We start from the raw sequence: 23,215 nt of genomic DNA on the forward strand, positions 1-23,215 counted from the left end.
TAGTAGATGAAGCTACATCTTAAGAAAACCTGCACTTACTGTTAATGGCTTTAATGATTTTTTTAGATAATGACACCTTTCAGTTATACAAAATATTCAATGCATTCAGTATCCCCAGAAACTGTATACCCAGCATTAAGTAAAGGAGTTACTAAATAATATAGTGTGTTCAGCACCAGGAGCTGTCCAGTGTATTAGCCATACATCGGAGCGGCCGGCGCACATTTGTGTAACGCAGGTGCATGATAAATGACAGTTACCTCAAATACCTTATCACCTGGTCTGCATAATAGCTGCCGCAAGCTTGTATCTGATACACTTTGTATCTGCGCTCACACTATATCTGGTGGATTGTGATTACATGTGATATACCATCCATCCTTTATTGCAATGCCTCAGGACAAAAGAATTGTGTTTATTTCCTACGGGAAAACTGGACAACTGAATTCAGCTCTACATCTTGTCTCTAAAACCTGCGATGATGAGAACTGTATTAAATCTGAAAATAAAAAGGAACAGGTTGTAAAAATAGAAAGATGAACACGTGCGCTCTTCTAAATGTAGCAAACGTTAGCTTGACTTTTAACAAACTATATACTGTATTGTGAAGAGCAACGCTTTTGATCGACATTTACCACAACACATGGCAAGTTAAAGTTTGCTGTAACAGGTTAACAGTTAAGTTAAAATATTGATGATCCATCCTTAAGGAGTCCATAAGTGGGAGCCCTACAGATCAGATGCTTGACGTGGCAGTGCTGTTTGGGTGGCCAGAACAATGATGTCAATTGTGCTGTGGCCTGTTTGCACCTTTATCCCATATAAGTGTAGGGGACTGAGCTGGAATACTAAGCACAGTCCCAATGGGATGGGCTTGGTATTCAATGGAGAGGCCACAATGCTCACCTGAGAGTTGAAGTCTTTTCAAACAGCTGATTGGTAGGGGTCCCAGGTGTCAACCCCCCACTAATCTGATATTGTTGATCTATATACCACTGGACTGTAGGAGATTCAAGTTGATGGTTTATCTTGATTCACTTAATGCACTGGATAAGCTATATTACTAATACACACCTTGGTCCTCTGGAGCCCCAATTTTACCTATGTGGAAGGCAGCTGGGGAGGCCAAAACTCTAATTCCTCTGTCTCCCCTGTAGTCGCTCTGGCTCAATGAGGTCGCCAACTCCAATCTACTTGGGTCCAAGGCCGATTGAGTAGAGTGGAGCTTGTCATGTGACTCAGTAAGGTTACCCTAACAATTAAACTTGATCACTTGGGGTCCAAGTGGTGGGATAACTTCTGATCTGCTCACCATCAAGTGACTCTTCTACCATAAAGGACAAAGTGGCATCCGATTGTGCCCCTCCATTCGGAGTGACTGGAGTCACAATACATGGACACATACCACCCATCCATAACACATGAAGAAAATAATAGTTACAATGTAAAAAATCAAAATTGCAACCAAATGATTTATTGTAACATGTTTTGAACTATGACCTTCACTGATCTCCAGCACAGGGAGGGCTGACCATATCCTTGTTCTACAAGTGTTTGATTCCCCTACTTGAGACTGCAGCCATCTCCTTCATGTTTCCTTGTATTGATCCTATCTTCTATTAGGGCCAGGTCACTGACAGTTCACTGCAGTTGATAAATATTCTATCTCAGGCGCTTCCTCAATGTGATTAATGCTCTTGTAGCCATATTTTTAGCCACAGTACAGAAACACATAATGCAAGGAATAAGTTACAGTGTCCATACTGTCACTGGCGGGATTCATTATTACTACCAAAGACCTTGACAAGCTGCTGTGTTTTATCATCTTTACAAATCAATAGGAATTTGTCCACGAGCTGAATGCCTTGTACATACAATCCATGGTGAATGTTAAGCACAATAGCAGGATGAGTCCTGTTAGCAGACAGGAAAGAATATCCACACGTTACAGATACTTCTCAATCTACACATTGTGGCTTATAGAACATTGCCAGGAACAACATATTGGACTGTCCGGGAATGTCCTTCTTATGATTCTGTATGGTATCTGAGGCCATGTGAGGGCCCGGCTTAAAGATCTCTCAACTCTGCTGACATGTCTATTTTAAGAAATACTTGTATATCCCATGAAAGCAATTTTGGAAAATATTTTCTTCTAGCTCTACCTTGTGTCATCCCTCTGTTATTCCTTCTAGAAATAGGTGAAGAAATTGACAACTGAGTGTTACCATTCCCGATGCCAAAACTTGTTCTCTCTAGACTTTCTGCTTGAGTTATACCTACAGGGAAATCGCCAGGGTCTCCATAGGTATAATTGTATAATCGATGCAACGATTTTGGAAATTGCAACATTTTCGCTGCACATATTTTCCTGCAATGTGTGGATGGGATCCACTACAATTCCATCTACTATGCAGGGACTATAAAATGCTGCAGTTTTTGCTTTTATGACACATGGGGCCCTGGCCTTACTATAATTTATGTCAGAATTACCGTATATACTCGAGTATAAGCCAAATTTTTCAGCACAGTTTTTTGTGCTGAAAAAAACTCCCTCGGCTTATACTCGAGTCAAGCAAAAAAAAAAATATATATATTTTTTTTTTTTTGGGGGGGGGAGGAGGGGGTCTATGACCAGCCTCAATAGTAATATATAGAATCTCCCAAAAATAGTGAAAAAAAAGAAGCTTTAAAAAAATATAAAAAAATAAAGTAAATAAAATTTCTAAATCACTCCTTTCCCTAGAATACATATAAAAGTAGAAAATTACTGTGACACACACACACATTAGGTATCCCTGTGTCTGAAAGTGCCCGGTCTACTGAATATAGGGGATCTGCAGTGCTCCTGTTCTGTCTGGAAGGGGTTAATAGGAGCACTGCAGATCCCCTATATTCAGCCAGACTGAATTCCAAGTGGGGGAAAAAAACCAGTCCTCAAGCTCAGGGAAGGGGCAGACAGACAACCAAAACACCCCCTCCCCTTCCCCAGCACCCAGCAACTATTGCACCTAAAAACTCTGCTGCTGCATTTCCCCCTTTCGGCTTATACTCGAGTCAATAAGTTTTCTCAGTTTTTTTGTGGTAAAATTAGGGGCCTCAGCTTATATTCGGGTTGGCCTATACTCGAGTATATACGGTATCTAAAAATTACTTACATGTGATCATATGTTATTATACATAGTATTATATTATCCTATGGAGATGAGCGAGTATATTTGATCGAATACCTCCCCTCCATAGATATTGGTGTTAAAAAAAAAGGCACCAGGGAAGGTTGGAGGGGAATCAAATATTTCCTGTGTTTACCGCGTGGTATTTGACCGAGTACACCAATAACTATGCATGGGAGGTATTTGATCGAATACCTACTCGCTCATCTCTAATAACTACTGTATATATGACAACCTTGTGTGCCAAATAAAAACTCATCATGCACACAGTCGTATCATAACTTCATGCCAATAATGGGATTGCAACATCAGGATTGCCTTTCCCAACGCTTGCTTGTCCCAGGTGCCCCAAGGGGTGATCAGCACCTTTGCCATATAACAGTATATCAACTCTACAATGGATCCTATAATGTAAAATAAATTGTAGCTCCAAGTTACTTCATTGGATATAGAATATAAATACAATCTGATTTTCTAGAGAATTTTGTCCTTCACTAAATCTAAATTCAAGGCGAGAAACACTTGTTCTACAATACACCAGAAAGTAAGGTAATATTGTCAAGTATATCTATGAATACTCAATGCCCGTAAACATGGCTCTTGTAACATACATGGCGTCGAATGAATCAGAGGGAAATACTGAATTCTTTCTATGATACAAATAACGGAAGGGTTAAGGCCACCATGTAAAGTGCTACATTCTAGTTTATCTCATTGCCGAGAGTCACCGTTACTAAACCTTGAATACCAGTACAATACATTATTCGGGTCCCATGTGAAGGCCCCTGTCACTAGTATACACATCAGAAATAAATGACGTGCGGCTATCTCTCGTAGGTGTCGCCATGAAACACAAGGTGGTTGCGCAGTCTTGTATTACCTCCTCCTTGCCCGATGTGTATTTACTAGAAACATCTTAAGAGAAGCCAATTCAGAAGGTAGCACCTCGGTGTCACCGAGCCGTAGTCTATGTCCCTGATACGTGTGAACTTATCATTACATTACACACGCGTAACTGGTCGTCTTTGTAAACATGAAATACTGAGATGATATCGTGCAGTTTCTTCAGATTAAATATATCTCATCCTTCGATTTATACAGGCACTTTATAGCTTCTGAAAATGACTGTCTCGGCTCTGAAAAGTAATTCCACCCTGTCATATTTGTCTTTGGAAATTGTAACAAATTACGGTGATTTACAACATCAAACTTGAGTCTTCCATTTTTTTCCCCCCAGAAGGGAATGTCGCTGATGGCAAGATTCTAGGCCATCCATTTATTCTATGTGGAAGGTGACAGTGAAAAACATGCTTCATCTCTACAGCATGCTGAATGACACCCTCTTCCTTTGAGGATAGGCTGTCAACATAACTCAAGCTGTCAAGGAACCTTTACAAAGGGCCCGGAACAAATCTAAAATGCCACTACCTGCAAGCCTGCTAATGAGCTGTGACTGCCTCTTCAATGGCTGGCTTCACCAAGAGTACTCGCCTCTGACCCTTTATGGTCTCCTTCCAGTCAATATACGTTACACTATCATCTGTCAGTCCATAAGGACAGGTCAAAATGGCTCACAGATTTTAAAGCAACCATTTGGTTTAGCTAAATCGCAATTTTATGATTAAGTTGCTAAGGGGCGCCGCAGAAGAATCGCCATAGCTTATGTTATTTTCCAAGATTGCTAACTCATTGGCACAACTGTACAGATGTAGCAATGTTTAACTTGACACTTTACACTTACAGTATACAGTGGCGCAGAACTACAAATATACCATTGTAACAAGGGATAAGACTTCTTTCTAGTTTGTTCTAGACCCCGTTAGTTTCTAGTTTAGAAAGCCTTCATTAAATTATCCATAAAACCTATAATGCCATCCTGTGTTCTAAACAGATATATGCTACCATTTTATTACCCCAATCATATGTGGCTCCTATGCTGGGTTTTTGGAGGAAAATATATATCATAATCCAACCCAAAACCACCCTATCCTCTGAAAATCCAACACAGGAGCCACATATGATTGGGATAATAAAATGGTTGCATATATATGTTTAGAACACAGAATGCCCTTAAAGAGATTCTACCATTAGAATCCCGTTTTAAGCTAAACCCATGTCAGAATAGCCTTAAGAAAGGCTATTCTTCCCCTACCTTTAGATGTCTTCTCCGCACCACCATTCCTTAAATATCCTGGTTTTCGTCCATATGCTAGTTAGTTTTCTTGCAGCACTGGGGGCGGAACTGAGCACTCAAACAGCACAGGGGGCATCCCCAGTGCTGCGAGATAACTATCCAGTGCCGCCTTCTTCTTGTTTGCCTCCTCCACCTCTTCTTCCTTGTCCTGTCATGTCTTCTTCAAAAAGTACCGACTGCACATGTCCGTCGCCATTTTCCTGTGGCCGAATGGGAAACATCACAGGAAAATGGCCGACGGACATGCGCAGTGGGCGCAGTCAGCCATTTTCCTGTGACCGAACAGGAAAGAAGAGGTGGAGGCGATGAACAAGAAGAAGGTGGCGCTGGATATTTTTCTCGCAGTACTGGGGACGCCCCTGGTGCGGTTTGAGCGCTGGGGACTGCCACCAGTGCTGCAAGAAAACTAATTAGCATATGGCCGAAAACCGGAATATCTAAGGAATGGCAGTGCGGAGAAGACATCTAAAGGTAGGGGAAGAATAGCCTTTCTTAAAGCTATTCTGATGTGGGTTTAGCTTAAGGCCGGGGCCCCACTGATCGGAAACATCGGGAAAAATCGCAGCGTTGTACAGTGCAGGCAAAGTGGATGGGATTCATGCGAATCCCATCCCCACTTTGCGGAAAATTTTGCAGCGCGGACACACTGCGATTTGCAAAGCCTTTGCGGCTTTGCAAATCTCAGCATGAAAATTATATCTACGGAAACGTGGGCGGCTTTCCCGTAGATATAATGTTAAGAGAAAGTCCGCAGAGGAAAACTCTGTGAACTTTCTCTTAAAAGCGCTGCGGAAAGAACCGCAATGTGTTCACGCAACGGTTCTTCCCACAGCGCTTTAGATAAGATAAGATAAGATAATCCTTTAATAGTCCCACATTGGGGAAATTTCAGCGTGTTACAGCAGCATAGTAATACAGATACAGGATAATACAGAGTAATATATTACAGACGTAGACACAGATAAGCTGAGAAGAGAAGATATACTAGGAGTCCATGGCAGCTAAGGAAAAACAGAAGAGAAAGAGGAAGACCTCATGGTCATCGTCATAATCATTTAGTTCTCTGTGCGGAGTGATCTTCGTTTGGTCTGATGTAGATTATACAGCCTGGTCGCGGTTGGAAGGAAGGACCTGCGAGCCAAATAGGTATAGTTACTTACTAGAGATGAGCGAACAGTAAAATGTTCGAGGTTCGATATTCGTTTCGAGTAGCCCCTCAATATTCAACTACTCGAATCGAATATCGAACCCCATTATAGTCTATGGGGGGAAAATGCTCATTTCAGGGGTAGGCAACATTCGATCAAATTATACTTACCAAGTCCACGAGTGAGGGTCGGGCTGGATCCTCCGAGAAGTCTTCTCCTTGCAGCGTCCCTGTGGCATCTTCTGGCTTTGAATTCACTCTGCCAGGCATCGGGCCTGGGCAGAGCTGACTGCGCATGCCCACACTACAAGCAGACATGCGCAGTCGGCTCTGCCCAGGCCCGATGCCTGGCAGAGTGAATTTAGAGCCAGAAGACGCCGCGGGGAAGCTGCACGGAGAAGACTTCTAAAGGTAGGAGAAGAACCAGCGTTGATTGGCCGACTGTATAGCATTTGGCCAATCAATGCTGGTTCTGCATTGAACTTTTCCATTCGAATAGTGAGTGGTACTCGATCGAGTACGAGTATTTCGAATACCGTAGTATTCGATCGAATACCTACTCGATCGAGTACTACTCGCTCATCTCTATTACTTATAGTTCCATGGGATATCCTATTTACTCTGCCAGATGTGAATTTTGAAGCACCATTTTGTAGTAGCCCCCTCTATATTTCTATATGAAGTTTTATTTTTTTTCCATATAGTATTAACAATTTTTGGAGTGTTTTTTATACATGTCATTAGATAAAATGTCCAAAATTTACCAAGACAACACCACAGATATTTTAACAAATTGCAGGATACAAATAACTGCATTAAATATGATTTGCATTCTGTGTAGTATTGTGCAGCGCTGTCACTCGGAAGAAAGGTATTAGGTCTACGGTTACTGCATTTAGAAAGCAATTTGCAGGATTGGGCTTCCTTTTGCTGCTTTGAAAAGCAGTGATAATTAATATGTTTTTTTGCAGCTGACAGGCGAACAAAAAACAATAATTGAACGGTACCATTTTACCCACAAGGCAAGACGATAATTAGAGGTTTAACAGACAGTTCGGATTTAATCTGAACAGTAGAAGCTTCTGCGCTTTCAATGCTCGGGAACTTACAACAAGAAATATGAAGGCAGACCGTATACCGGGAGCTTCCATGTTTACATTGACGACCACCCTTGGCTTTCTGTAATAAAAGCTGACAAACTTTCCACATCCTTTAATGGATCTTGATGTTGTGCTATACCAGAAAAGACAATGGGTGGTCTGTCATATAAGGGGAATCAATAGTCAGGAACCAGACAAACAACGTTACGAGATATCATCAATAATCCTCTTCTCAACGTTTTGACCTGATAGCGCGTTCATTTATGTCCACGTGATGTTTTCATTTATTGTAAAGCCATAACTTTTTAAGAAAGTTATATTTTTGGAAATGGTTTGGTTGTTCTGAATATGGTATATTGTATAGTAAGGATACATTACAATGAAACCTCTTTGAGAAGACCACCCAAAATTGCATAGAATTGGTCTTCGAGAGAAAAGGTCTTCTCAAAGAAGATGGCCGGTATAGAAAATCTAACACAGAAAATGGGGTGTGGGTACGAAGGTGGTCTTCTCAAAGAGGTGGTCTTTGGGAAAGGGTTCATTATAGTATGTTTGTCTTTCACAAAATTCTCTTACCATTGTGTACATTCCATATTATGTTGTCTTCTCCGTAACAGGATTCTCACTGAAACGGATTAGAGATGGCTCTATAAATGGGATCTCAAAATCCAGAGAAAGGGTTTGTACATATATAACCAATTCCAAGAAGGTCATATCGCATGATAAGCTGGTTTATGTTAATGAGTAAGTCCCAATAGAACTCAATTATACACAAAACACCCAAATTGTACAAATATTTACATCTTTATTCATTAATAAATCGACAGGGAAAACACACGTTAGAAAGGAGAAGAACGTGCACTAAAATGCCCCTCTACTAATGAGTATGACAAGGTTAGATAAAAGTAAAGCAAATTATTCTAAGGCTCCGTTCCCACGGAGTAACGCACCGCGCATTCAAACATGTATACACTAGAGATGAGCGAACAGTAAAATGTTCGAGGTTCGATATTCGTTTCGAGTAGCCCCTCAACATTCGACTACTTGAATCGAATATCGAACCCTATTATAGTCTATGGGGGGAAAATGGTCGTTTCAGGGGTAGGCAACATTCGATCAAATTATACTTACCAAGTCCACGAGTGAGGGTCGGGCTGGATCCTTCGAGAAGTCTTCTCCGTGCAGCGTCCCCGCGGCATCTTCAGGCTGTTCATTCACTCTGCCAGGCATCGAAGGACATGAAGCGGACAGTCGGCTCTGCCCAGGCCCGATGCCTGGCAGAGTGAATGAAGAGCCGGAAGACGCCGCGGGGAAGCTGCACAGAGAAGACTTCTAAAGGTAGGAGAAGAACCAGCGTTGATTGGCCGACTGTATAGCATTCGGCCAATCAATGCTGGTTCTGCATTGAACTTTTACATTCGAACAGCGAGTGGTACTCGATCGAGTACGAGTATTTCGAATATCATAGTATTCGATCGAATACCTACTCGATCGAGTACTACTCGCTCATCTCTAGTATACACGTGTCAGAGTGTGAGCGCTCAAAACAGATCCCATTCACTTCAATGTGTGCTGGCTCATGCGCGCTACACATTGAAATCAATGGGTTAAAAATCCTCCCATTGATTTCAATGTGTAGCGCCCTAAAGCCGGCACACATTGAAGTGAATGGGTTCTGTTTTGAGAGCTCACACTCTGACACGTGTACACTCCGTGGGAATGGAGCCTAATATTTAACATTTACTAACTTTTTAACTGTTATTACCTATATCAATAGTACAAGCAAGTATACTAAACTTTGCAATATATCTTATAAGTGAAAAAATGCTTCTTTCTCCACAATATCGTTCCTTTTGCTCATTCCCTGGCCAACTGGCCTTCATTTTGAAATCTTTGTTTTACAAGTTGGAATTTCAGCTCACTGAAGTATCAGAATACTTGTGCTCATAAAAGTATATGGGGAGAGGAGGGAGAAAAGGGAGGGGAAACCTACAGAAAGAGGCTGCTGCAGCTAAAAGTAAGTTTTGTATCTCACCATAAATACTTTATTCACATTAATACTGTTCAATAATTATCTATAATGTTCTATATAGTACCTCTGCTTCTGAGTGAGAGAGTAAGGGAGCAGAATCTTTGTTTTCTCTATGTGCTGTCTATGGGAGACATCATAGGAGCTAATGGAGTTGTAGCAGAACGGAGTATACGGTAAAGCAGGGATGAAGCAGAAGAGTAGATAGACAAGTCAATGTACAGTAATGGAGATGTAGCAGAGCTGAGTATACGGTAAAGCAGGGACGAAGCAGAAGAGTAGATACACAAGACAATGTACAGTAATGGAGATGTAGCAGAGCTGAGTATACGGTAAAGCAGGAACGAAGCAGAAGAGTAGATAGACAAGTCAATGTACAGTAATGGAGATGTAGCAGAGCTGAGTATACGGTAAAGCAGAGACAAAGCAGAAGAGTAGATAGACAAGTCAATGTACAGTAATGGAGATGTAGCAGAGCTGAGTATATGGTAAAGCAGGGACAAAGCAGAAGAGTAGATAGACAAGTTAATGTACAGTAATGGAGATGTAGCAGAGCTGAGTATACGGTAAAGCAGGGACGAAGCAGAAGAGTAGATACACAAGTCAATGTACAGTAATGGAGATGTAGCAGAGCTGAGTATACGGTAAAGCAGGGACGAAGCAGAAGAGTAGATAGACAAGTCAATGTACAGTAATGGAGATGTAGCAGAGCTGAGTATATGGTAAAGTAGGGACAAAGCAGAAGCGTAGATAGACAAGTTAATGTACAGTAATGGAGATGTAGCAGAGCTGAGTATACGGTAAAGCAGGGACGAAGCAGAAGAGTAGATAGACAAGTCAATGTACAGTAATAGAGATGTAGCAGAGCTGAGTATATGGTAAAGCAGGGACGAAGCAGAAGAGTAGATAGACAAGTCAATGTACAGTAATGGAGATGTAGCAGAGCTGAGTATATGGTAAAGCAGGGACGAAGCAGAAGAGTAGATAGACAAGTCAATGTACAGTAATGGAGATGTAGCAGAGCTGAGTATACGGTAAAGCAGGGACGAAGCAGAAGAGTAGATAGACAAGTCAATGTACAGTAATGGAGATGTAGCAGAGCTGAGTATATGGTAAAGTAGGGACAAAGCAGAAGCGTAGATAGACAAGTTAATGTACAGTAATGGAGATGTAGCAGAGCTGAGTATACGGTAAAGCAGGGACGAAGCAGAAGAGTAGATAGACAAGTCAATGTACAGTAATAGAGATGTAGCAGAGCTGAGTATATGGTAAAGCAGGGACGAAGCAGAAGAGTAGATAGACAAGTCAATGTACAGTAATGGAGATGTAGCAGAGCTGAGTATATGGTAAAGCAGGGACAAAGCAGAAGCGTAGATAGACAAGTTAATGTACAGTAATGGAGATGTAGCAGAGCTGAGTATACGGTAAAGCAGGGACAAAGCAGAAGCGTAGATAGACAAGTCAATGTACAGTAATGGAGATGTAGCAGAGCTGAGTATATGGTAAAGCATGGACGAAGCAGAAGAGTAGCCAAGCACAACCCGTGGCAGCCCATGAGATGCTACTTGGAGAAGCTGGGAGCTTGAGTTATGTGAAAAGTGACATTTCCCATAGAGTTTTTCTGTGTAGTGATTAAAAAAACTAAGTTTTATGGTCATTTAAGTGTTCCCTTGCTCTTTCTATGCATTCTAAGAACTTGTATGTATTTTGTTGTAACTTTTCATAGCTTTTGAAAACGATCTTAACAAAAAAAAAATCCAATTGACTTGCATTAGGATGGGAATTGGGATCAGGATCAGCTGAAAAATTATCGGAAATCAGATTTTAAAAACGATCCTAAAATTTCAAGATCGGCTCAACTCTATACTTGAACTCCCTTTAATTTAGTACCAATAGAACATTGTGGCTACTTATTATGGAATGGCCACAGAATACTAAATAGATCAAAATTTTAATATATTTAGTCCATTGTTGCAGGAACTGGAATATTAGTCATAAAACTTTTAACCTGTGATCCATTTGTATCGTTCCAAGACCCCTGTTTATAAAGCTTGAGTGAACTAGACCTCGGGGTTGGCATATAACGTGAGATGGAACGTCTATAAAATGAGAACTCAGAGATTCCTATTGATATATTTTCCGGATACATTTTTTTTGGAACATTTGGAGAATGACACAACATATTATTGTGACTGAGAGTCCAGTAAAAAGTTTCATGTTCTTTTTGATTTTGTGAAAGGTTAAAGTGTGACTTTATTAGCAGATTATGATCAATTTACCCTGCGGTAATATTAAAGCACTAACACAACAACACGACATGGTTGCTGAAGCAACAGCTTTTCACGCTCCACATGGGATTAGTTAACGCTGCTGTAGGCCAAGTTCCCAGGTAGAAAGAGAAGAAATTTTATAGGAAAAATTCCTATAGTAATAGTGGGTCAAATTGGAAGATACAATTGGGAATAATAGTCTATTATTAATTGGGCCTGGTTTAGGGAGTCTAACGTATGATCCACCCATCTCTGATGATGCTACTGTCACCAAAACCCCAGTCTATGGAGATGGTCCCGGCACTGGTATCACCGCTGCTGATCCATCTGAGAGCACTGGTGATGGGGCAGATATGTTTCAGATATCTGCAACGCACTGTGCGCCGAGTAGTCTAAGGCCTCCTGCACATGACCTTATGATCGGTGGTCATTCTGTAAGCAATGGCTTGTAAAAGTAGGGCATCGGTGATAGGGGAGTGACTCTCCAGACTCCTCTAAATCTACTATACATTGGTTATCCACTGTAAATTTACTTTAGACTACAAAGTCACCTTAAAGTAGTTTATCCCCTATCCATAAATGTACGACTGCGGGGACCCACCACTAGAACATGGGTCCTGAATACATCCAAGCCCCCATTCCTCTTCACTGTCCATTAAAACTCCATTAAAAGTCTATGTAGCCAACGGAGACAGCGGAAAACAGCTTTTATCTATCTCCATTGTTGTTGTAAAATGCTGTCTACAGGTGAATAAGAGCAGGCGGAAGTTTATTTAGGAGTGATGTGATAGGAAAAAGTTGTATTGAGAGGACAGAAAGAGGACAAATAATAAAATAAATGACTCGGACAGGCATGGTCATGGAGAACTGGGGAAGTCTGGCTCATGTCCTAATAACATGAGCTGTTAAGGCGCAACTAAACGTTTATGTTTTTTCATAATTCAATATATCAAGTGAATATAGTAAGCTTTGTTATATACTTTATATAAGAAAAATGCCTGTTTTTTTCTCTTTTTTTCCTTGTTGTGTCACTGAGCAAATCTGTACAATAGACTTCTATGGGGAACGGAGGGGGCAGGAAAATGAGAGCTCTTTAAACAGAGAGACAGCTATACTATAGAGAGACAGCTATACTATACAAGACAGAGACAGCTATACTATAGAGAGACAGCTATACTATACTATAGAGAGATAGTATTCTTTTACAACACGCCTGGGTTATCGGGAATTGCCATGCAGCCTTCTCCTAATAGGAATTACTCATTTAGAGAGGACCTTTCACTGATTTGGGCAGGTCTATATACTACTGGTAAGCTGACAGTGCGCTGAATTAGCTCTTTACCCGGGGCACAGATCGGGAATTCAGCGCACTGTCAGCTTTCCAGCAGTATATAGAACTGCCTGTGCCCAAATCGGAGAAAGGTCCTCTTTAAAGGGGCCCTATCAGCAGATTTACGGGTTATGAGCTAAAGATACGCCTAAAGATAGGTGCTGCTATTAGTTTGCAAAAAGACCCCCCCCCCCCCCGTTTTTGTTAATTACCTTGGTAATCGATATGTAAATTGGCTTGATTGTGCACGGTGGGCGTTCCGTGCACCCGTTAGCGTCATAGCTTCTGGACACCCACCGCTGCCTCCAAGCCCTCCTCCTCGTGCTTATTCACAGCGGTTTCTATTGAAAGCTATTGAAAGCATGCGCGTGCGCAGTAGCGCTCCCTCCAGCGCACTACTGTGCATGCTCCAGCTCACAATGTTCTCTATGGGAAAATGGCACTGGTGTGCGCAGTAGCGCGCTGGAGGGAGTGCTACTGCGCATGCGCATTGCTCCCGGCGGCAGGGACACTTCCAGGGCATCTAATTTTTACTGCCCCTCCCACCTTCCCTGCTGCCAGGAGCAATGCGACCGAGGTATTTGATCGAGCATATTCGCTCATCTCTACAATAATGTGAGCGTTAGATTTCAATGGGACAGTACAGCAGTGCATAAACTTGCCACTACAGTTAGTGCAGTGAGTGATCAGCTTACCTCGCAGTATGTCAACAATACCATAGAGTCTTATTCTGATTTTCCTTGAAACTGCTACCATGTGATATATAACCGGTACTAGCACCCACTGACGTGTCATTCGGCTTGGGAATTGAAACAATACTAAATTTAATACCCCTTATATTATTTATTCTACTGGAAAATCAAACAAAGCAACTTCTGCTAATAATAAAGGTAATTTCTGCAACTTGTGTCCAATTAATTACACATCCTCGTAATACTCATTTTTCTTCAGGGAGCTGACACTTCAGGCTATTAAGGTCTCAGGTTGTACGGAAGGAACTATTTGTCAAAAGGCATCAGGTTGATCTACTTTTTTTAAAAAATGGTTTCACCTGCATTTTTCATGTGGTGATAAATTCTCTTCTATGTTAATGTTACTTTTGTCCCACTTTTGCAGAAAACAAAATATAAAATAAATGAAGGCATATAATTTTTCTTATTATTCTATGAAGTTGAAACATAAGAGGTAAGTGCACAAGTAAGTTCACAACTTTGTAATATTTGGTTTCCATCCCTTGACAATTCCATTACTTTTTGACTTGCTGTCAGTGAGTGGAAACATTCTAGTCTACATTCAAGAGGTTGAGAAATGCGCAGACCTCATATTTATCACAACTGATAATGTTACAATTGTATCCATTTTAGATATTGGGAGTGGAATTAAAGAAGACCCCCATATAGTTGGCCCTGAGTTGGCAAAAGGGGAACATGAATCATGACCTGGTCACACCTCGCCATGATTAAAAACATAAAAGATGAACTTCGCCAATTCATACATGGGTTAGATTTCTGCTATCATTTATGCCAAAAAAAGGTGTAAATAATGAAATAATGATGAGTCTGGTGTGGCCCGTGGCCCTGCCCAATCTTGTCCACTTTAAAGGGATTCTATCATTAAAATCCCCTTTTTAACTAATACCATGAAGGTATAGCCTTAAGAAAGGCTATTCTTCCCCTACCATTAAAATTCTTCTCTGCACCGCCGTTCCATAGATATCCTGGTTTTTCTCGGTATGCTATTGAGTCTCCAGAAAGCACTGGGGGCGTCCTCTGTGCTGCTTGAAAACTGTCCAGCACCGCCTCCATCTTCTACAGCATCGCCTCTCCACCGCATCCTTTGCATTGTCTTTTTCTGGCGATCCTGTCTTCAGGTGCATGTGCAGTTGACTCTGCCATCAGGCTTCGAGCAAAGCAGATTGCGCATGTCTATTCATCATTTACTGCGGCCGAGCGCACTGTTCTTGTAAACGGCCACAGTAAAATAGGCAAACAGTTGGCTCTACCCAAAGCCCGACGGCAGAGTCGACTGCGCGTGTGCTGGGTTTACATCTCGAAGACAGGATGACAATGCAGAGGATGCGGTGGCGAGGCGTGGCTGTAGAAAATGGAGGCGGCGCTGGAGAGTTTTCAAGCAGCACAGGGGACGCCTCCAGTGCTGTTTGAGCATGGGGGAACTCCCCCTGTGCTGTCTGGTGACTCATTAGAATACCGAGAAAAAACTGAATATCTACGGAACGGCAGCGCGGAGAAGAATTCTAAAGGTAGGGGAAGAATAGCCTTTCTTAAGGCTATTTCTATGTGGTATCAGTTAAAAAAGGGATTCTAATAATAGAATCCCTTTAAGAAAAGTGCAACGTTACTGGTGACTATTTAAGACATGCAACTTTGTCATAACCAAAAATGTGGCCAATGTTTAAGTTGGTCATAGACTCTGTTGGGTGAACATCCACATGACCAACAGCTACAGTATTCCTCCCTCCAAACACATGGACACTCCGCTATGTTTTCTTATTAGAGCAAAAGGAATAAACCGCTGGTCTTATCATCCATTAGAACTAAGGATTGGACATGTTGAAATTCAACACGCCCGATCCTTCTTTCCCACTACATCACCTGTCAAGGAAGACTTGGCACACATCCATGCACATCAAATCGTTAGCTGGTTGTGCCAATGTGCAAATTTTTAGAATTCTGTCCGAACCATATGGTAGTCGTCGTTTGTAACCACCTATAGTTCTTACTATTCTCAGTTGTCATAGTAACTTTTCATGTAGCAGAGCATTAAATGGATATAACGAAGCATGAGAACAGGTGAGACTATAATTAGCAGAGGTGAAACGGTCACACTGACTCGTGCGTGACTTCACCCGTCTGTTGAAGAATAACAAGGGAGAAGATTCTTCTTACTGTAAATAGTGAAATGTTGAAGAAGGAAGAAGCAACAGATCAATATACTAATACCTGACAGGCGGAAATCCACTCTAATCAGTATCCAGCAAAATGGAGAATGTCTCGAATAACTCCCACACCATAGTCCATCATTGTCAATAGCCAAAGCTGCCTGTCTATAGTGTAGGAGTGTTGAATTCATAAAATTAAAGGGATAGTTCAGTATAAGGAAATAAAACATTCCTTATAGGATAAAAAAGTTCTACAATGTTCTAGTATCCTTTCTATCCCATTATAACAACCATTTATATTGGAATAACAAATTATTCATTCAATGCTGTCCATGCCATACAAAAATGTAAGAGAATAGCAATACCAGGATTGCTATTTTTTGGCCATATTGCTTAAAAGTGAGCAAAAAGTTGTATATATCCCTGTATTTAGAGTTCTATGATATGAAAGGTCATATTTTTGTAAGGATGTCTCCAGTCCTTATATAATAAATGGAAATGCTTGTATAAACAGCTAGACCTAAAGGGTGGGATTTTAAAGTCAGCCCCAATTTTTTATTTAGTTTTTTGTTTTTCCTCCTCCACCAGGGTGTGATGGAGCGGGTGGAATGTCAGGGTTTATTTTTTTGCTACATAGAATATTTTGTTCTTGAATATTAGTTTTAGAATTTTGCAAATAGTTGCCTGTGCTATAGGGGCTGACTTTACTATTGGGCTCCGTTCCCACAGAGTAACGCGATGAGCATTCAGATACGTATACACGTGTCAGAGTGTGAGCGCTCAAAACAGATCCCATTCACTTCAATGTGTGCCGGCTCACGCGCGCTACACATTGAAATCAATGGGTTAAAAAGCCGGCACACATTGAGGTGAATGGGATCTATTTTGAGCTCTCACACTTTGACACGTGTATACGTGTCTGAATTTGCGGCGCGTTACTTTGAGGGAACGGAGCCTAATAGTAAAGTCAGCCCCTATGGCACAGGCAACGACTTGTGAACATGGAACATTTTTTTTAATTTTCCTAATTGGTCCTAATAGCACCAAACTAAAGGGTGACATACATCGTATCCACTAAAAAGTCTACCATAATGCCAAATTGGAGATCGGAAAATGGCTGGTGGCATATAGTGTATACCTTGCTACTGTGATCCCTGTATGAGCCATATAGAAAAGGTGAGAAGAGTTACATGACACACTTCACTATAACCCAGTTGACTAGGAGACCTAAAGCAAGCCTTACATGTTAGCTGAATTTTGGTTGACACCACTGAATTTGGCAAGACCAGCTGACTAATGTGCATGGGTCTGTCTCAATTGATATTGTTGATGGAAAGGATCGGGTATACTGAATTTAAAAATTCTCAGTGCTTTGTTCTTACAAGAGATAATCCAAGACCACAAGTGTAGGGTAGTGGGTAATTCCACTCTCCCTGTTGAAAACACATGTACACTCTGCTGACCTGAATGTGCAAGTGTATAGGGTAGTTGAGAGGAATAACTGTGTTAACCCAGCAAATTTAAGGCCAGAAGCTATTGAATCCCAGTGAATCCCATCCACACATTGAGAAAAAATAAGCACAGCGGACATGCTACGATTTCCAAAAACTGCTGTGGTTTTGGAAATTGCGACATGTCAACTGTGCCTACCTAAATGCTGGCGGTCTTCCTATAGGTATAATGGAAGCAGAAAGTCTGCAGAAGAAACCTCTGCAGAATTTGTGAAAAGCGCTATGGGAAAAACCGTGATGCATTGCCGCCACTGTTTTTTCGACAGCACTTTTTTGCTGTAGCCCGCCACATTGGGCTTTAGCCTAAAGGGATTTTCCAGAAAGTAATAATGCTTACTATTGCTGGTTAAGGTTTATAACTAATATATACCCCAGGGTCACATGTGGGGAGGGCAGCAGGGGAGGCTAGAACCCGGTTTTCTCAGCCTCCCTACTGATGCACTTGCAGTCACTTGGCTATTCCACTCTACAAGCCTGTCGAGAGTAGAGGTTAGTTGGTGGTGGCAATGAAAGTCAGAAAATCTGCAAGGGAGAAGAAGAACAAGAGTTCCAGCCTCCCCAGCAGCCCTCCACACAGGTAACTTCAGGGACTGGATGGTCTGATAAGCTTTATTATTTCCTTTAAGGTGGCCATACACCATTCAATAGCTGTTGCCCATATATTTTTTGGGGTGTAGGATGGTAACAAAGCTTAACCAGTGCAGGGAATGTTGCGCTAAGTTTTATTAGGTCCCAGATAACCCCTTTTGAGATTCTCAGGACAACGTTCACATGTTCCTGCCCAATAACTGGCACATTGAGGTTTCAATCAGTTCTGTTTTGACCGGGCACCGCACAAACCATTTCTACAGCTTGCTATACAAAGGAAAGGCTTTTGTTTGTTCCTTTTTTGTGCCTTCCTAAATTGGAACATTTATGCTATAATAAATCAATATTAATAAACTAAATGGGCAGAATAGATGGGACAGCTGGTCTTTACCTGGCATGGATATTGAATATTTGTATGTGAGGGCTGCAGCCCATCCTTATGATGCCATTTGCATTCACTATGTGTTCGGAGTTAGTATACCCGCCACCAGGCTTCAGCAGAGTAACTCCTAATTACCGTAAATATTGGCTTCAGGGCTTGAGTTATAGCAATAATATGGTCCAGATGATCTTAATTCCACTTTCAGTGTATTCTGCATGTTTAAAGCACAAGGTCACCCTTCCAATAATTTGCCACATGCAAATAAGTGTAGACCTTAAAGCGGGGACATTTTTGTATTCAGAAAGCAATTTGTTATGTGTTTTGTGACTTTGCACTGAATTTTGCTGGTTGCTAAATGACCTGTCGTCCTGTCCAAATGTGCCTGCAGTTGCCTGCGCGGTGACAAATTACTTGTATTTATTGCTCTTTATAATGAGCATTATTCTCTTCTGGGGAGGGGGGCTCTCTTTAAATGTTTGCATCAAGTCACAGTGCTTTGCTAGACACTGATGATATATGTCAAGTCATCAGCAATAGAACTGCCTAAGGCACTGTAGGAAATTGCTAGAAATATACAATACATATGCTGCAACATATGAAATACTCGTGATAGGCAGCGTAAGCATACATCGAACACATGGACGGTATGCACATGCCTATTAGCAGTACAAGTCCTATCCCCAAATAGGTTTGTATAACATCCGATGGGTCTCATGTATCCAGGTGTCATAGATAAAACAAATGGGATGGTGTGTCGGTAATTTAGACCTTATTGACACGACGGTTACCTTGTTTCACTTGCCAAATATCCATGAAAAATGGACGTTTTAGTCTGTTTTTTAGGGGTAGTCCATCACCAAGACCCAACATATCAATCCAGTCCTGCAGATAGATAGGTTAGGGACTCCTGCATTAAACTTGATTTTTCTCTTGTGCCTACATTGCCAAGATATCTCTGTTTTATGAAGATGAGCTCTTTGGAGCAACAAGAGCGTTACTTCTACCTCTTTGGAGCAACAGCAACGCCCTCATTGCTTCAAATGAAAGTCATATTGGTGGAGGTATTACACCCTGGACCCACAACAATGAACGATTTGAAGAGGGTTCAATGTACGGACAAGCACTGCATCTTTTCACTGCTTACCAAGCACAGCACCGTACCTTGTATAGTGGTTGTGCTTGGTATTACAGTTTAGTCCTACTGATTCACGTAGGACTGAACTGCAAAGTAAATATAAAAATCCCAAAAAATTGCTTTAAGAAAGTCAGTAAATCCACCTTAGGCTAAGGCCCCACGAGATGTCCCGTAGCAATAAAACTCTGCAAGAAAAACCGCGGCGGCAACACATTGTGGTTCTTCCCGCAGCGCTTTAGATAGAAAGTTTGCAGAGTTTTCCTTTGCAGACTTTCTGCTACAATTATACCTATGGGGAAACCGCCGGCATTTCCGTAGGAATAATATTGACATGCTGCGATTTCAAAAAATTGCGCTGGTTTTTGAAAATTGGGGCATGTCCGCACAGTGATTTTTACCACGAAGAGAGCATGGGATTTGCTAGATACTGTAGAATGCCATGATTTTGCGGCATTTCCGTCCCATAGGGCCCTGGTCTCAAAGGGTTTGTCTGTGTATAAGTTATTTATGGCCATTAATCAGGACTGGTCATACGTGATCATTGGGGATCTAAGACCTAGGCCTTGACCGATCAGTTTTAAGGTGCTACTTCTAGTGCTGTAGTATACATTATGCAGGGAAAGCAGCAAGGTGGGCGCCATCACTGGAGGTCAACGTCCCTGTATTGTGTGCTGGACAGGCGCAGATCTGTACCATCCTGAGGACAACCCCTTGAACATGACACTATGAGTAAGTTAAAAAACCAAAAGCCAAACCAAAAAACCCCAGAAGTACAAATGATTCCTTTATACATTTTCACTGTAGGTTCCATTCGCTACAAAATACTGAAGCAATATACTAACCAAATACTGACTGCGAATATGGATGGTACCGAGGAAGGTCTGGTAGACATGTACAAGACCTGCTGAGATAATTGCCTTTGCACACATTACTTCTACTAAGCAGAAGACCTAGACCTGTCTGACTGACATGTGTAATGTGAACATATCACAATATGTGTTTCTTATGAAACTCGAAATGTTATTTTGTCACCTTTTGTCATGGCTGGAACAAGATGAAAATTGGAAAATCAAAATTCTGCCGAAGAACGAGCCTTTGGTACATTAGTAGAAAATGAATTAATCATGATTAATGTTATTACAATGAACATCAAATGAATCGGTAATGACTGGGCACCTGTTTTAAAATGTGTTCATTTTTCTAAGTCTTTCAAGTTGCTAATGACATTTATGTCTTGATTCCTAATGGAACAGACGCACAGGCGAGGAGGCGCACGCTCAAAAGTCAATAGGAAACCATATATCACAGATAAACAAATACACTGGCATCAAATGTATCGTGACATGAAAACCACTGAGTCGTAGTCGTAGTCAGAGTGGATACTTTCTTTTAGAATATGTTCACATGACACCCTTAGTCTTATATGTCAATATTATTATGACAAATACAATGCAGGTATCAGTAGTCATGTATTATGGGAATTGATTCTCATATCTGACCATTCTGACAATCTGATTTGTATTTCCAAATCTGGACACATCTTGCCAATGACTGGAGAATAAGGAGGTGTATGGATGGAACTCATATGATCAAATTGTGAATCAGGCTAAAGTCTTCACATCTTGGTGCATCTAGTTTGGGCTTAATTTTTTATTGTTAGACATATGGGTGTGGCTTTGCAAAAAAGGGTGTGGCTTAAATGTGTCAAGGTGTGCCATAACTGTGTCATAAAATTCTGTCCTAAAAGTAAGCAGTGTTAAAAGTTATATAGGCAACCTTAAGATATATCCCCAGATTTATCACAGTGACTGATGCCGGATGATAAATCTATCATATTAGTTAATGTGGGTCACTGTGTCTGAACATGTTCATGTTGCCTGAAAATATCATTTGCACAGGTTACCATAAAAATGCTAAGGTCGAATTCCTTGCAGCAATAGTCCTGTGTAATGGCGTACACTATGACAGAACCTGATGGACCACAAAATAAATCAATAGGGCCCATCAGAAACCGTTGGTGTCTGTCATATGATGGAGCTGGCAATCAGAAGTTTTTTACCTCTTTGATGGAATCGTGAACGGCAAATGTCAGCACAGATGTGAATTTAGTTTTTGACATTCACAATTGATCTAAGAATGTATTCAAAAATTTTCAGACAACGAATGAATATTCAGAAATACATAAAAACTGTTGTGTGATATAACTTACCCTTCTGTGTACAGCTCCCATTTTCATTTCTGTATCCTGTAAATAAAACAAAAAAAAAAACATTACTAATGTAATTATGTTTCTATAGGAGATCGTGTATCATGTTATTTCAGGGATGCTGAGAGTTCTCTCTGATAGAGGGAGAGAGAAAGCAGCATTCTTTACTGTCTGGACACAGAGCTGATAAAATGGTTTCTTTAAATCGGGTCAAAAGATCCAAAATTATAGAAAACAGATACTTTTTTATGTACCTAATATATAATCCCTTATAAATTACTTGTATGCCTATTTTTCTTTAGTTTTGGAAGGCAGAGGGTCTTTACAAGTTATGAATCGATTTTAACCTAGATGTGTCTCATTAGCCAGACATGTATGTGTAAGAGGATTGTCCAGGAAATACAGATCTATGCCAGGAGGCCGAGAGAGGTGAAAAAAAAACCAAACATACTCACCATGGCTCTCCATTGTCCGCCGCCACTGTCTGGTTCAGCAGGAACCGGGGCTGGTTCCAGAGATCTAGCCACACATGACCTCAGTGGCCTAAGGAAATGAACCGGGTTGTCATAGGTGATGTATGTGAGTGACGACCCGGGGGACACCAGAGTGCAGGGGACAGGTGAGTATTTTTTTAACCTTCCCTAGCCTCCTGGAATAAATCTGTAATTCCTTGGCAACCTCTTTAAGCAGCTTTTGTAGAAGAGCTACCTATCCTATTCTGTGGCCACCTTGCAAGGTGTGAATTGTAGACTTTCAAGGATTTTACTAGCATGTTATAATAATTAGAGATGAGTGAGTAGTATTCGATTGAGTAGGTATTCGATCGAATACTATGGTATTCGAAATACTCGTACTCGATCGAGTACAACTCACTATTCAAATGGAAAAGTTCGATGCAGAACCAGCATTGATTGGCCGAATGCTGTACAGTCGGCCAATCAACACTGGTTCTTCTCCTACCTTTAGAAGTCTTCTCCGTGCAGCGTCCCCGCGGCGTCTTCCAGCTCTGAATTCACTCTGCCAGGCACTGGGCCTGGGCAGAGCCGACTGCGCATGCCCGCGCTACAAGAAAATGGCCACTTTGACTGTAAGCGGCCATTTTCTTGTAGTGCGGGCATGCGCAGTCGGCTCTGCCCAGGCCCGATGCCTGGCAGAGTGAATTCAGAGCTGGAAGATGCCGCAGGGACGCTGCACGGAGAAGACTTTTCGGAGGATCCAGCCCGACCCTCACTCGTGGACTTGGTAAGTGTA

At 41.4% G+C, this 23,215-nt stretch overlaps 1 protein-coding gene across 1 annotated transcript in view; it reads right to left on the reverse strand.

Moving 5' to 3' along the window:
- Positions 1-23,215, reverse strand: part of ADARB2 (adenosine deaminase RNA specific B2 (inactive)) — a 549,803-nt gene that overhangs the window by 302,847 nt on the left and 223,741 nt on the right. Inside the window, exon 3 of the mRNA XM_075271617.1 lies at positions 21,968-22,003. Coding sequence (XP_075127718.1) covers positions 21,968-22,003 — 36 coding nt within the window. The remainder of the gene's footprint in view (positions 1-21,967; positions 22,004-23,215) is intronic.

Source organism: Leptodactylus fuscus, chromosome 4 (genome assembly GCF_031893055.1).
Source record: "Leptodactylus fuscus isolate aLepFus1 chromosome 4, aLepFus1.hap2, whole genome shotgun sequence".
Classification (NCBI taxonomy): domain Eukaryota; kingdom Metazoa; phylum Chordata; class Amphibia; order Anura; family Leptodactylidae; genus Leptodactylus; species Leptodactylus fuscus.